General features: G+C 35.5%; 3 protein-coding genes and 1 long non-coding RNA gene across 6 annotated transcripts; 3 read left to right on the forward strand and 1 right to left on the reverse strand.

Moving 5' to 3' along the window:
• Positions 1–3755: 3755 nt before the first annotated feature.
• Positions 3756–4584, forward strand: LOC110857781. Its single transcript, XR_002548708.2, has 2 exons — positions 3756–4296; positions 4394–4584. It is a non-coding gene; the product is annotated as an uncharacterized LOC110857781 (long non-coding RNA).
• Positions 4585–4826: 242 nt separating this feature from the next.
• LOC110857732 lies at positions 4827–5954 on the reverse strand. Its single transcript, XM_022106344.2, has 6 exons — positions 5797–5954; positions 5524–5724; positions 5407–5442; positions 5199–5316; positions 5052–5128; positions 4827–4987 (listed from the first exon to the last, which is right to left on the reverse strand). The coding sequence occupies exons 1-6, from the start codon at positions 5854–5856 to the stop codon at positions 4937–4939; spliced, it is 543 nt and encodes a 180-aa protein (XP_021962036.1). The 5' UTR covers positions 5857–5954; the 3' UTR covers positions 4827–4936.
• Positions 5955–7215: 1261 nt separating this feature from the next.
• On the forward strand, positions 7216–9891 carry LOC110857593 (endothelial lipase). Its single transcript, XM_022106191.2, has 6 exons — positions 7216–7363; positions 7721–7845; positions 7928–8230; positions 8635–8775; positions 8846–9056; positions 9151–9891. The coding sequence occupies exons 1-6, from the start codon at positions 7236–7238 to the stop codon at positions 9203–9205; spliced, it is 963 nt and encodes a 320-aa protein (XP_021961883.1). The 5' UTR covers positions 7216–7235; the 3' UTR covers positions 9206–9891.
• Positions 9892–10393: 502 nt separating this feature from the next.
• On the forward strand, positions 10394–14439 carry LOC110857790 (putative endothelial lipase). 3 transcript variants are annotated; one of them, XM_035858087.1, is made up of 6 exons: positions 10394–10549; positions 11007–11131; positions 11209–11517; positions 11576–11719; positions 13941–14151; positions 14243–14439. In XM_035858087.1, exons 1-6 carry the CDS (start codon positions 10416–10418, stop codon positions 14307–14309), a joined length of 990 nt encoding a protein of 329 aa, XP_035713980.1. In that variant the 5' UTR covers positions 10394–10415; the 3' UTR covers positions 14310–14439. The 3 variants fall into 3 exon arrangements, with proteins under 3 accessions (XP_035713980.1, XP_021962091.1, XP_035713981.1); XM_022106399.2 differs by having other exon boundaries at positions 10394–10542; XM_035858088.1 differs by lacking the exon at positions 10394–10549 and adding an exon at positions 10667–10969 and having other exon boundaries at positions 11032–11131.
• The last annotated feature ends 71 nt before the right edge of the window (positions 14440–14510 follow it).

Genomic DNA, 14510 nt, shown 5'->3' on the forward strand with positions numbered 1-14510 from the left:
CTTAAATAGTAGAATTTTGCGTATGTATGTCACTACCGAGTGACGGTAATCACGTTCCATTTGTGACAATTATCGTTCACAAACCCTTACCTAGGTAAATGTCAAAATTAATTGTATAAAATTCGTGACGTGAAGCAGGTCCGGTTCTACATTTTAAAAAATCATAAATGCATGACATTGTAGTAATTTTTCTGGTTGTAAATTATCAAACCTATGTATGCAAGTTGTCATATTTCTGGCATTGGCCGTGACAACCAAATGTCAAAACTTGTGAATGGTTTGATCATGAATTGACGAATCCCCCTCATCAAATGGCACCGGATATATCTATGAATACATATGTAAGTATGCGTCGTGAATGGTCCGGTTGATTGTCAATTGTGGTGCTAATCCTAAGTTGGTGTACACGTACATATACATATGTCCGAATACTTTATTGCATTTTTGCACATATCCATGAAATCGTTTTACATATATACATATATACATGTACATATGTACATAGGCATGCACAGCATATATGAACGTGTACTTACCAACGTAGTTTAAAAAAAATCAATTATGTACCGCTTGGAGCATTTTAAATTTCAGCATTGTGACATGTGACAGCACTACATATTCCCAATTTTATAAAATTGTAGCCTCATATGCATGTTCTTTAAGAGTAAGTTAAGATCGTGTACATATCGTATATGGTACCACAGTTTATGTATCTCTGAAATGGATAAGAGTCGCAAACGTACATATTTCTAATAACGTTCCCCGCTTTCTACCATAATTTTCGTAGAATATATCGCAAATATCAAATTAAATTACTTGAACGAAATCTCTCCAAAATATAGATAGAATTACTTCTATCTGCATAATTTAAGAATTGAATAACCTTATTTCGCAAAGCGTTTTTATTATTTAAGTAAATTTCTTCGTCCTCACAAAATATTTTATTCGATTATTAAATAAGTGTGTTTATTTTTCAAAAAATTGTTTAACCAAATAAATATCTGCATGGGTTTGCATCAATCGGTGGATTTCATTGGTTTTAAACATAATTCGCAGTAAACACTCTCGGATTACGTTATACATACATTTTGAAATAGGAAAATCTAAAAAAAAGTCGCCGTCATAATGTGAGACAATAAAAACTATTAGATAATATTCAATGCCGTTTTTTTATACGACAAATATATACGTATTAACTACTTGCAAAATTTTCTAATTCATATATGTCTGTATTTAAAGCATAACAAAAGCTTGGCCTTGATGTTTGGTCTTCAATTATTGGTAAGTCACGATTTTTGAAGTTAAGACAAGTGTAGAAGACCAATGCTAATTTGACCGTTGATCAACCTCAACCTCACCTAAGAAAAAAGATGTCCAATCAAACTTTAATTTAATAAAATAAATTAAAACCGGTTAGAAATTCTACGTTCTCCTTTGCATAAATACCTGGAACGGTTCAATAACTACGCCACTTCTTACCAGTTTCGTCCTACGTTTAACATTTTTCAGTGACATAATTATTCGTAATGTGGCGTCGCGAAGGTCTCTACCATCTCCACCGCGCAATTGCGGTCACGCAGCGCAGCTCGCTAAACTGCGCCTACTGTTTCACGTGGAATGGAAAAACTCAACGGCCAAAACCTGTCCCACCGAAATCCTGGACTTACAAACGCTACCAACTCTTCGTTCTCTCAGTCATTCTCATTTTCGAACCAATCCTCGTAATAAAATCCTATCAACTGAGCAAAGCACCCCCTGCGACAGATGGAGACTATGTCGTCATCGCATATTTCACATACCCAGTCGCAATATGGGTTTGGATGATCTTACCGTTCGCCTGTGTGCTCGCCAGGCCCTCCAGCCCGGTCACATTTGTCGCGTACTACGAATCCGTGGTGAATTTCGAACAATGGTTGTCAGGTATGGAATAAGCTAACTTTTAGCTTGAGTAAATGCTATATTGTTGAAAATGTTAAAACAATTACTTTATTTTTGGTATAATTCGATGGGTAAAATTCATCCAAAGTTGTTAATGTTGACACAACATGGAGTAAATTGAGTCTTAGGCACACCTGTTAAAAAATAAACCAAAACTTAGTCCTACCGATCTGAATGAAGGTTCATATTAATATTCGGTCGTTTTCTTTCATTTCATTTCATTTATTTAGTTGGACTTCATTTTTTGCTTCACGCCATGTGTCAACCACAAGATAAAATATGAAAAAAGCCAAATAGCCTTTCATTCACGGTCATTCATCTGAAAAGAGAAAATCCTACGTCCACTTTCATTCAAATGAAAGGAAAGTCATAAATATCAACCATCATAATCATTCCTACATATGTATGAATGAATGAAAGGAATAACTCTTAAGATTACACAAGTTATAAAAATATGTCTATTTTCAGAATTTGTCCCACATCAAGGATCCAGACATACCCAGGAACGCTGTGAAAAGGCAAAATCTGTTCTATCTCGTTTTGCAAAGCTGCTGTATTTCGGCTTCGATTACGCCACACCAATTGGAATTCTTGGTTTAGCCTTTTCCAAATTCAACCCATTCTACGAGTTCGTCCTAACCTTGTTGAATTTGCGGCAAGCTTGCTTTTTGACAATCGTGTCGCTTCGATTGGTCATCGGTTGCATCGTCTTAATCGCAGGAATGATAATGCTATCCATTTTCGGAATTTGCATTTTGATCACACTTTACGGAATTGCGACTCTCCTCTTGTGGTCAGTGTTCATAGCTTCGGAAGTCGCTGAAAATTCGCTACAGTTCGAAGCATTAATCCGAATTCACAATTCTCTACGAATCATGTCACTGCAACAGAGCGACATGGCACGTTTTCTGGTCCAATCGCGTCTCCACCACTTTTATCTCGTCCTCTTGTCAACGTCCGTGTTATTTTGCTTGATAATGCAGTTTCTGCCAGGATATGGTGTGTCCATGACTGTCACCATTCTTGGTAGCAGTACAATGTTTATTTCAGGAATGATTGAATATTTTGCAATATGCTTCATTGCGAAGGCGTCGTCCGCTTCGAAAGAATTTATCAGAAAACTGGAGGATATTCATGGATCAGATAAGTACAAGAGAAAAATCATTCAATCTCTGCTACCGAACTTTATAAATTTGGAATTTGTAAGTTCGGTGGAAACTGTAAAGCATGGGATCAGGATGGACTACTTTCTTAACTTTTTGGAGAGGGTGACTAATTACACGATAAGTTTTTTAATTGCGTCCGAGTAACGAATGCATTGGCGAGAATATAAACATATGTATGGGTATAATCGGTGGTTTGCCGAGGAATAATTTGTGATGAGCAGGATATTTATGAAAATATGTATAACAATACGGTTTGATTTTTATTTTACTTCGCATGAAATTACATTAATTTGACAACATTGCCATTATGATTTGCAATTTTATGCCATAACCAACGGAAAGCATTGCAAAATTGCCAGAATAATGCAGCCATGTAGAGTGCTAACACCCAATTATTTAATTATGATATTAAACTGTTATCTTTAATAAAAACATGTTACACAATATAGCATGTTTACACCCATGTACACATTTATTTAGCAAATTTTACTTTAAAAACATTTTTGCAATCATTTCTCTTTTAGATACGCATCTGCATCACAATGGTTTATGTAACGATATTATATTTAAGTAAATAAGCAGAGGACCAGACCCACAGTTTTAATTACATACAACATACGTACATACGTCAGGTAAGGGGTAGTAACGTCAAAAAATAACCCCAGCACAGAACGAGTGACAGATCAACAGGATACTACGAATTATATGAATTAACACCTTTGCATGGAAATTGTACCTATTTTTAGTGCATTTTAATGCGATTTAATAATGCCGTCACGCTAGCTGTTTCTCGTATTCAGTTAAAGTTTGAACTTGAAAATATTCATACAACAAAGAAGGTTAGAAGGCTTTATTCGTCCACAAGTATTAATAAAAATACTTCACCATTTTTCTTATTGTGCATTCATCATATTTTTGGTAAAGCTATGGCTCAACGACGATTAATTGTCGTTCTTGCAATAACTGCAGTATTATTAGTCTCTCAATGTGTCTCCGTTCGGGTCAGATTTTGCTCAGGCATTGACCTGAGTGGGACTTGTGCCACGAAAAATGTCGAAATAGGCATGTTTCGTACCAAATGTGAGGATTTCCCTTGGAGATTTCGCTGGATCTTTACTGCTCGTTCGGTGAAAGTCGAAGGCAGTTTTTTCACCGGATGCCACTCCGTTTGCAGACTACACAAGAGCGACAGGTAACAAATTGAAGGTTTTGTCATTTTGGAAGCAAACTATAATTATATATTATGACTAATCATTTGCATTCATATTTTTTTAATCCAAATAATGTAGTTGCAGCTGCTGGTTTGGAAATTGTCCCACATTAGACTTTGCTTGTGGTATTAAAAACCTGGAAGAAAGTCATGGATGGGAGGGTGTCACTTGTGTATAAATTAGTTGGTCAGGCGTAAACTTTTATCGAGTGAAAACTTATTGGACGTAAATAAATGTGAATGTAAATAATTAATGAGAATACATTTTTACTCAGCATACAATGTATGCATGTAAATTGTCCATATACAGTTAAATTATTGCATTCATTAAATTGCCGTCTAAATGCTTAGACAAATCTTTAAAACTCTGAAGTCCTTACATATGTATTAGAACCATTTCTGTGCCATCCATCCATGCTGAACCTTGTGTAGTTCAGTACATGCATATACGCCATACGTATAAATATGAACGCATGTACATAAGTACGCTGAAAATTGCCAGACTCAGAACATGCATGTTGACCAATTATAAAGTCCAATAATTTATTTAAAACATCCCACTGAATGTAATTTAGAAAGAAACATCACAATAATTCAAGATCACAAATCACAAATTTAACTTTTATATTTCCTCCGATGATGGCCCGGCATCGCTCTTTTTGAATTCGCAAATCTAAAACAAATTCCGCATAAATTTTACGTAATTAAGGCGACAAGACATATGCAGAATCACAAACCTCCATAAGCTTTGCGAGTTTACAATCTCTGAAAGCCTTATATCCAGCACATTTATTGTCCATATTAAATGCCTTGCCTAAAGTGAAATACGTACATACATAAATAGTCAGAAGTCGACATTTTATTAGGAATATCCTAGCACTAACCATGGGTGGAAGCACATTCATCAAAAGCTTTTTTTATAGCAGGTTGAACTCCACTAGGAAAAACTGCTTTCACCCATTTGTCAGCCTCTTCCGCATTATAAGTTCCGTCAGCGTTGAGCTAAGAATGCGAATTAGGAACGCATTTTCATTAATAATACAGATGCAAATCAATAATTTAAGTAGTTATCTATGTACATGATTAACTAACCAGCTTATGTTTCTTCATTGTGCAGACATTCATGCACTGAAATTAATTAAATCTCATGGTATTAACTCTCATTTGTAAGTGTAAGACTGATCTTTAAATTATTTTTCAAAAACATACCACTGAGTTTTCCATCCACTTTTTCATCATTTCCTTGCGTGCTTCTGCAGTCATGGTGGTGGGGTTGACGGTTGTGGCGGATACTCCAAAGACCTCATCGTGACATTCCTTGTGACCCGTCATCATTGCCTTCATATTGATGGGTTCCCCTTTGCAGGTCATGTTGTGCATGGGATGACCACCTTTCTTCTCCTTGTCAGCCTGGCGGACAAAAAGTGGACATAATTTAAATTTCTATAAATATTTGTATAATAAAATTTTTACAAGTTTTACCGACGCGGTGGAAACAACGACCAAAATGGTCACGGTCAAAGTAACTAGCGACTTATACATTGCGGATGGATTTATGTAATTAATCTGGCCAGATATTACTTTTAGTGCCTGGAAGGTTTGACTAAAGTGAATCTTTTTGGAGGAGACAAATTCGTTAAATATCAAATTTTCGATGTCAAAATTCCCCACCTCAATAAATTAATAATCACGATAATAACACATCATTTGGTGACCAAGCGTTTATTGCAGACGTTTGAACAAGCTCGTGATATGAGGCACATCCGGTTCTAAAATTTGCGTTAAAAATTGTCAATCATGTAGTATTTATTATGTCAAGACGTGGATTTTACAAATCATTGCACATGTTTATTTAAAATTAAGGTGATTAAATAAATGCGTCACATTTAAATATAACACGGATTCAGTTTCACCTTGAAATAAACTTGATTTGTACATAATCGGAAATTGCATATTTTTGTGAATGGGCTTTGTCATGAAGTTGCAAATTTTATTTTACGTAATTGCATAAGTTCATCGGAAGTACAGACAAAATACAATTGGGGCTTACGTGTGAATTATTAATAATAATCCATAATAATTTATTATATTTATTTAAAGATGACTAATATTCAAATCGTTGTAAAAACAACCTTGAAATTAATTCGCAACGTACATAAATACATTTATTACTTTCTGTAATGTAATCTGCAGAAAAATCTATGAGGTGACTTTTGAGAGCATTTTAAAGTTTGAGGATTTGTCAACAAGTGATAAATCGAGTCTGATTAGCGTAAAAATTATATTCCAATTTTTGCCACATGCAGCTTAAATGTATATCGTGGTTGTGTATTTATATAACATATGCTACGAAAAACAACACATATAAAGCTACAAAAATTTGATTAAGGTAGCAGAATAATTGGTCTGCTTTGAAAGCTTTTAGCCATTTTTATAGATCCGTCTGTCTATATTACTTTATTATTTAAATCGCATTTTCTATTGTTTTACATAAGCAATCATTTCCGGATTTTGCTTATCACATTAAATATGTACTTGCATATGTAGATGATGCTTCAAAAAAACAACTTGGATTTATTTAGGTACCATTACATAATGCCGACATCTCATTAGCCGTACATACACAAAAACCTATATTGACTAAATATCTAAAGATCAATCCGTCAATTTAACTTTAGTACCTTAATCACTTTCACTCATGAATATAAATGAAAAAACTGGTCCAAATTATGTAAATATGTGCCAAAGCAGGCTGTAAATATTAAAACACGTCGTACTCCGCGTACCTGAAAATCGACCCTTGAGTACTTGTTCTATTAGCATTTAAATAACAGGTTTAAACCAAATTATCAGAAGGATGTGATGCTATATGTTCCATCAAAGAATAACCACATCATCATTTGCATCAAATAATCGTGACCATGCCACTCCACTCATTAATAGTTTTAAGTTTTGTTGCAAATCTTCCACTCTGTGCAAATGTGCTTCTCCCCTTTGAAATCGGATTCAATCCAGACGACATAAAATTCTATCTAATACAAAGTATAAGGTAAAGTAAGCAGTAAAATTCTGGCACACAGTGGAATTATTCGTGCGTGTTACCTCATTTGCATAAATCTCAGTATCTCCATTTTTGGTGATACGGGCTTTCCATGTTGAATAAACCCTGTCTCGCGAATGAGTCAAAGTATGCAAATTAGGTGACACGCACAAATAAGCCGAACTATGCTTTATTATGCATAACTTAAATACAGCCTTGCAGATTCGCAAGTTCTGAAATTAATTTTCAACTAAAATATTTTGGCGAGCTTGCGAACTTTTTTTATAACGATGCGAACTCGTCATGAAGACCCTCTTTATTTTTTATTAAAACAACAGTCACAATTATGCTACTATGTATTTTCAGTTTCAAACAAGAAATTAAATACGGGGATGAACTATCGCTACGCAACAGTTTCTTTAAACCAGGAGGATTGACTGTTATTAATCTTCATGGATTCGTTAGTCCGATGAGCTACATTTTTTCAGAGAGTAATGAAAAGAAAAACAATGCATTAAATGCATTGTTAATCTAATTAAAAATTGTGACAAAATTCATTCTAAATTTGTTCAGAGTTGATTATTCCCATCACGGAGTCAAAGATTGTCGACAATTTTATTATCGTCGACTGGAGTAAGCTTTCAGGAAAAGTCCTCTTCCCTCCGGACATTCCACTCGAGTACTTAGCAGCCATAAAGAACATCAAAACGACTGCGGATAGGATAACCAATTTTATTGCGTGGCTTACATACAATAATTATTTAAATTTGGATCGAATTCACATCATCGGGCATTCACTCGGAGCACATCTTGCGGGTCGGATTGGAACTGAAATTCAATTGATCATGGGAGGCAGGAAGTTACCACGAATTACGGGTGAATCAACTTATATAAGCACATTTTTTTAGTTCCATGTGGAGTAAATATATGTAGTATACGTAGCACTTGGTACAGTTTCATGCAAGTTTTCTGCGTAGATAAATACTGGGGGTATTCATTACGAATTCGCAATGTTAGCTGAAAACAAATCTCGAAAGTTCCTAAAAAAATATGTAGTTTGGCTTAAAAATTCATTTACCAACTTACTCATCTCCAAGGCTAGTTCGAATTTTTTACAATTATGTTGCGATGCGAGCATGCGAAATCGTAATGAATACCGCCTGTATTTTTAGACTTTGCATTACAAACAAAATATTAAAATGTGTACATAGCTTAGATTTGCAGGTGAATACCTTAGTTACTTTGCACAAATAATTCGGAACGCTCCTTTTCACATTCAGGCCTAGATCCCGCCGGACCTTTATATGATTCACCTTCAGAATGGAAGATTGACAAGAATGACGCCTACTTTGTCGACGTTTATCACACAAACGCCGGTTTGGCCGGTGATAGCTCGTTGGACGGACATGCAGACTTTATGCGTTGGTTAAATCAGTTGAATAAGGAAACCTTTCAGGCATCATGGTTCATGTATCAGTTTTTGTATTTCAGTAAATGGCGGACACTTTCAACCGGGCTGTGACATCATTTCGGAATTTGATGGTTGTAGTCATACTTTTGCTAATTATTGGTTTGCCGCTACTTTTCGAAAGGCTTACATCGGATGCCAATGTTCGAGTCGTGAGTTGGATGCGGCAAATTTTCAGACGTGCCGTGCACAATGTCCGAATCCAGTTTTTGCGGGAGTATACGTACCACACACGTATGTACATAACGTATTTATGTGTATACTTACATACATATATGCTCATAGTTGAAATTGGACGTGCTTTATTCTGATGCCTTAATTCAATCAGGACACGTGGTGAGTACCAAGTTGATTTTCCTGCACTAAGGAGTTCCAGCGGATGACAGAATCTGGAGCATAATTTAAGTTTACAAATTTTATGGAAGTCAGGAAAGCACTGGGATATTTTAGCTGGCAAATTACTTTAATTAACGATAAGTAATAAATAAGTACATGCTTTTGTACATACGTATTTATACCCATACAATTACTTGTATTACAAATACGAGTGTCTAGTACTTACAGAATTAGAGGGGTGGATACAGTATCTATGTACATAGACTTACATACATAAGTGCGTTTTGCATACTACACATGCAGATATTTTTGATGGAATTTGTTCAGATTTTAACCTTGCTCACCATTAAGTGTATACTAAGGGATCCGTACTTTTTCGAAAGTTGGAATTTTTTTTTCATTTTTCACAAATTTAAAATGCTAAATTTCTCTTTTACGCCCCTGCGCACAAAAAGGTTTTTACAGGTAAACTTCAAACCGCATTCAGTTGAGCATAGTGTGTATCTAATTTCGGGATTAAATTAACGACCCCGGTCAAGGGCTGGTGAACAATCATGACAATTTTTACTACATTGAAGCGGTTAAGGATGAGACGCGAATTTGTCACTGTTTGTAACCAAGAACTTAATCAGCATTCTATTCTATGTTGCATGTAGAGATTTCATGCAGGTCAAAGTTCGAAAAAATGTGCACATATATATTAAAATATTTATCTCAAACTAATTTATGTAAACATCTCCGAATAATTTATCTATATCTACGTCAGTTAATATTTATTTCGCATTGTCGCTAAATGATTTCTTGTTATCTTGGAGTTTTTAATTAATTAATCCACATAGATACATAATGTATGTCATCCCAAATTATAAAAAGCAGAAACCAAAAATTATTTTTTGTCATTCGACATAAAATCATAAATGCATAATAAAAATGATAATCTACCTAAATAGCCATAAAATCAGAACATGTAGCCCACACAGGAAACCTGTTGTTCCAACGAATATCTACCTAAATATTTATTTGATACATACTTATTTCCATGTGCATATACAATACTTGCTTGACAAGTTATTTGTGTGGATACTTATCTATTCAAACGTGCTAAAACTGCACACCTGCATAAACTACAATTTATTTAATGAATTGCTATATCCAAGTATATCAATGCATTATAGGTGTCCACGCATTTTATGATGTACATAAACCAGATTTATATGCTCATCTCACATTCGAAATCTCGGTCACCATTTCACCATCATGAGTTTAAAGTTGCCCTTGATCTTGCTCATTTTTGCTTGCAATCTACTCTTCTCCACCAATACATTGTTACTACCGTTTGAAATCGGTTTCGATCCGAACAAAATAAAATTCTTGCTGGTAAAAGGTCCGGGGTTAGTTTACAGATAGAAACATATCGTCGTTGAAGGTGCATTGTGTGCTATCTCAATTTTTGACCGTTTAATTCGTCCCAACACTGTTAGAAATTTGGTATAGTGAAGTAGGTATAGATTTCTTGGTATTAAAGTTGCTACCGCTTACATACTATTAAAATTATACCCGTTAAAAGTTTGCTACCGATATGGTAAAAGTTGAATACTGAACTATTTCTGCACAGTATTACATACATACGTATCAATACCACTTTGGTAGAGTAATAGGTATATGAATACCACTTGGTATTATTTTAATACTGGATTTCTAATAGTGCAGAGCACCATGTTGGGGGATACATAAATATAACGCCCAACAAATGTGATATCACCGAATGCATCAACGACGCTAGTGTTGATAGTTAGCTGTGTAAATACATGGTAACGTGAAATATGAAGTTAGATAAAATGTTCTTAGGGTTTACAAAGAGATTAAATACCAGGATAAGGCATCCCTACAATCAACCTCTTTTAAACCGGGTGGATTAACAGTCTTTCTCACACATGGATTCGCAACACCCGCTATTTTTTACGTTACAATGGGTATGCTTTAGCACCTTATCTTGTAAAAATGATTATCCTCCAGAATAATTTAATTTAAATTAATAAATTCATTGTAGGAAATATCGTCTCCCCCTTCACAACGGATTCGCCCTTCATTGACAACTACATTTTTGTGGATTGGTCAGCTTTATCGGGAAATGTCATCTTCCCCCTCGACCTGCCACTCCTGTACCCAATTGCGGTTAAGAATGTCGCCACTGCGGGAAAACGGGTCGCGAATTTTATAGAATGGCTTCATTACGATGGCAGCATAAATTTGGACAGGATTCATCTAGTTGGCATTTCCCTCGGAGCCCATCTCCTCGGGCGGGTGGGCACTGAAATTCAATTAAGCATGGGTGGAAGGAAACTGCCACGAATTACGGGTAGGTCAAATTTTTGCAGTAAAATTCGCAACGATTTGCAACGCTGTATTTTTCATAGGGCTCGATCCAGCCGGCCCGCTGTATTATCCGTCCCACCCTGATTGGAATATTGACAAGAGTGACGCCAGTTTTGTCGATATTTACCACTCGAATGCCGGTTTTTACGGGGAGAGCACGCTGGGTGGACATGTTGATTTCATATGTACGTTAATTTAATTGTATGGACTGGTCACTGATTGAAAGTGTCAAGGTTCCCCCTACTTTTTCAAACACTTAAAAACTAATTTTGGATATGTAAAAAAGCATAAAAATTTGCAAATTTGATAAGCTTTCTAAAACTGAAAACAGAATTTGATTATCTCTTTTCGTTAAAAAATGACAGCACAAAATTTAGAGGAACTGGAAAAATTAATTTGCCACTCGTGCGAAAAAGTGATTTTCTCGGATCGGAAAAAGGCTCGTGACCACCTCATTTTTCAAGGGATGCACCGGGCAAAATTAATCACACACTATACAGTTATAACGATCGTAAAAATGTAAAACACAAAATTTTGCCTTATCAAACCGTCCGTCAGGAGACCAATATACTGACACGAAACGGAAAAAATGTTTTGGCGAAAACCCCAACATCTCCCTGAGGGTTGCACCCAGACAACTATAAATTTCAAAAACCTATCTTCGCAAGATCATAGCCAATAAGTTGGGCTTCAAAACTTGCAACTTTATAACCGCGCTAAAATACAATGAAGATAAAAAATCCGGGGCTAAAACAATTTATCGAAAACTTGTTGAGAAAATGTTGAAATCGTCTCCCAGAAGTTTCTCGCCGTGGATGATGAAAACTACTGCCCCGCTGACCTCGAAGCGTCAATCGTGTAAAGTTCTGCTCATGTACAAGTAAAAATGACGTTCGTTCGAAATATAATTTCAAAACCAAGGAAAATTTCCAATGAAATATATAAAATGGCTGACGAGTGACAAAAATCGGAGGGTCTCCAATCCATTCTCTTCCACCAAGAATACGAACTCTGCAGTTTATTTAAAAGAGTTTATCATCAAAAGATTGACCCCCTCTATTAAAAACAAACGCGTTTTATTTTGGTCTGACATGGGTACGTGCTAGAATGCCAAAATAATGACAGCGTACCATGGAAGGAAAAAAACTGATTTCGTCGATAAAAAAGACATCGCTCTAAACATACCTCAATGTCGGTCCATTGAAAACTTTTGGGCACTAATTGAGAAACAATATACTTAGAAAAAGGGACACCAACAAATTTCAAAGTTTCGATGGGTTATGAATAAATTCATCATGGAAGTTGGTGAAACGAGTGGCAAACCGCTCATGAGAGGTGTGCGACGAAGCGTTCTCTCCACCGGTAGGGAAGGTGGATTTGGACCAATGAAGGATTAAAAAACTTCCGTCTGGTCATTCTTAGTATTGCACAAAAGTTTCATTAGATTTAATTCATGCATTCATTTTTTGCAGGTCAAAATAACTTGACACTTTCAATCAGTGACCAGTCCATATTTGCATAATAAATACTAATATAATTCTGACTGTTGATCGTAAAACGACTTGCCTGATCAGTATTTTTCGAAATTTTTAGTGAAGTTTCCTGGTTACAGTAAAAAAAAACCTACATAACAGACTTGATATAGCCCGAGTCAGGTCCCAACTTTTTTGTATGAAATTTTTTCGTAAATGGATTTCAAAAAATTTTAAAAATGTAAATGGTTTTTTCCAATTTAAATTCACATTCTTCCATTAATAACAATTGGCAGTCTATTTAACAAATTTCAGCTTGAGACTAAAATTTCAAAAAATACGCATGGGTCATCCAATAGGTCCTCCAGATAAATATTCTTTCCTATTTTAATCCGTATTGTTCCATTAAGAGCCATTATCAACTTGTCTACCAAATGTCAAGTTGACATTGTCAACTCGATTGGATGAGTTTTAAAGATCGGTATGGGTCACCCCCTAGGGTCCCTCCAGATGAAAATTTTTGCAATTTTACTTTATATTCTTTCATTAGAAACTATTAGCAACCTCTGTACCAAATTTCAGCCTTTTACGATAATTTTCAAATTTTGGTACATAATACCCCACCCACCTGTATGACCCCCACCGGTCAACCACTTGACCGATTATTTCGCCCATCTTCGAATTTACCTCCTCATTTGACCCATACTATATATGTGCAAAATTTTAAGTCGATCGGATTGGTTTTACGACAGTTATCGCAAGACAGACAGACGGACGTGACGGGCACATAAGCCTTTACTCAAGCTAAAAACAGCGTAATTCTTGCAAAAATTCGGTTTCTATGTCAAAATTTCGAAAAATACTGATCAGGCAAGTCGTTTTACGATCAACAGTCAGAATTAATTGATGCAATATATTTATGAAAATATTCCAGTAAACAACGGACACGCTCAGCCTGGGTGCAATTTTATCACTGATCTCTTGACTTGCAGTCATGACTTTGCTCTGTTTTTATATCTTGACACTTTTAAGAAAGCTTACGTAGCGTGTCAATGCTCCAGCAGAGAATTGGACCCCGGAAACTTTAAGCAATGTCAGGAACAATGTCCGAACCCTATTTTTGCTGGGGTTTACACACCACACACGTAATTGACACATATTTACGTAGTTATTTCTCTGGAAAATGCATACAAATTTATATGTCATATTTTAAATAATTACATTTTACGTATTTAGAGCGCGAGGCGAGTATCACATCACAGCCGAACATCTTCACACCCCATTCGATATCTTAGGAAGATAAATAAAATCGTCATTTGTCAGTGTACCTATACAAGCTTCAGTATTCCACTTTTGTCTGCTAAAAATTCAAGTAATCATATGTATCTTTATTAGCCAATAAGCATCAATAAACTAGTTTTTGAGGAAGTTCATGGTAAAAGTAAGGATCTTGTTTGTTCTCAATTCTTCCCTGTTCCTACATGCACTTGACTTTGTAGACAAA

This window comes from Folsomia candida, unplaced genomic scaffold (assembly GCF_002217175.1).
Source record: "Folsomia candida strain VU population unplaced genomic scaffold, ASM221717v1 Fcan01_Sc019, whole genome shotgun sequence".
Lineage (NCBI taxonomy): Eukaryota > Metazoa > Arthropoda > Collembola > Entomobryomorpha > Isotomidae > Folsomia > Folsomia candida.

Excerpts from the sequence above, each read along its gene's own strand:
- LOC110857790 (XM_035858087.1), top strand. The coding sequence starts at position 10,416 with ATGAGTTTAAAGTTGCCCTTGATCTTGCTCATTTTTGCTTGCAATCTA. Across the intron at positions 11,132-11,208 it reads TATTTTTTACGTTACAATGG|GAAATATCGTCTCCCCCTTC; the intron begins GTATGCTTTAGC and ends AATTCATTGTAG. Across the intron at positions 11,518-11,575 it reads GAAACTGCCACGAATTACGG|GGCTCGATCCAGCCGGCCCG; the intron begins GTAGGTCAAATT and ends TATTTTTCATAG.
- LOC110857732 (XM_022106344.2), bottom strand. The coding sequence starts at position 5,856 with ATGTATAAGTCGCTAGTTACTTTGACCGTGACCATTTTGGTCGTTGTT. Across the intron at positions 5,725-5,796 it reads TCGTTGTTTCCACCGCGTCG|GCTGACAAGGAGAAGAAAGG; the intron begins GTAAAACTTGTA and ends TTTGTCCGCCAG. Across the intron at positions 5,443-5,523 it reads AGTGGATGGAAAACTCAGTG|TGCATGAATGTCTGCACAAT; the intron begins GTATGTTTTTGA and ends AATTAATTTCAG.
- LOC110857593 (XM_022106191.2), top strand. The coding sequence starts at position 7,236 with ATGCCACTCCACTCATTAATAGTTTTAAGTTTTGTTGCAAATCTTCCA. Across the intron at positions 8,231-8,634 it reads GAAGTTACCACGAATTACGG|GCCTAGATCCCGCCGGACCT; the intron begins GTGAATCAACTT and ends TTTCACATTCAG. Across the intron at positions 9,057-9,150 it reads GGAGTATACGTACCACACAC|GACACGTGGTGAGTACCAAG; the intron begins GTATGTACATAA and ends TAATTCAATCAG.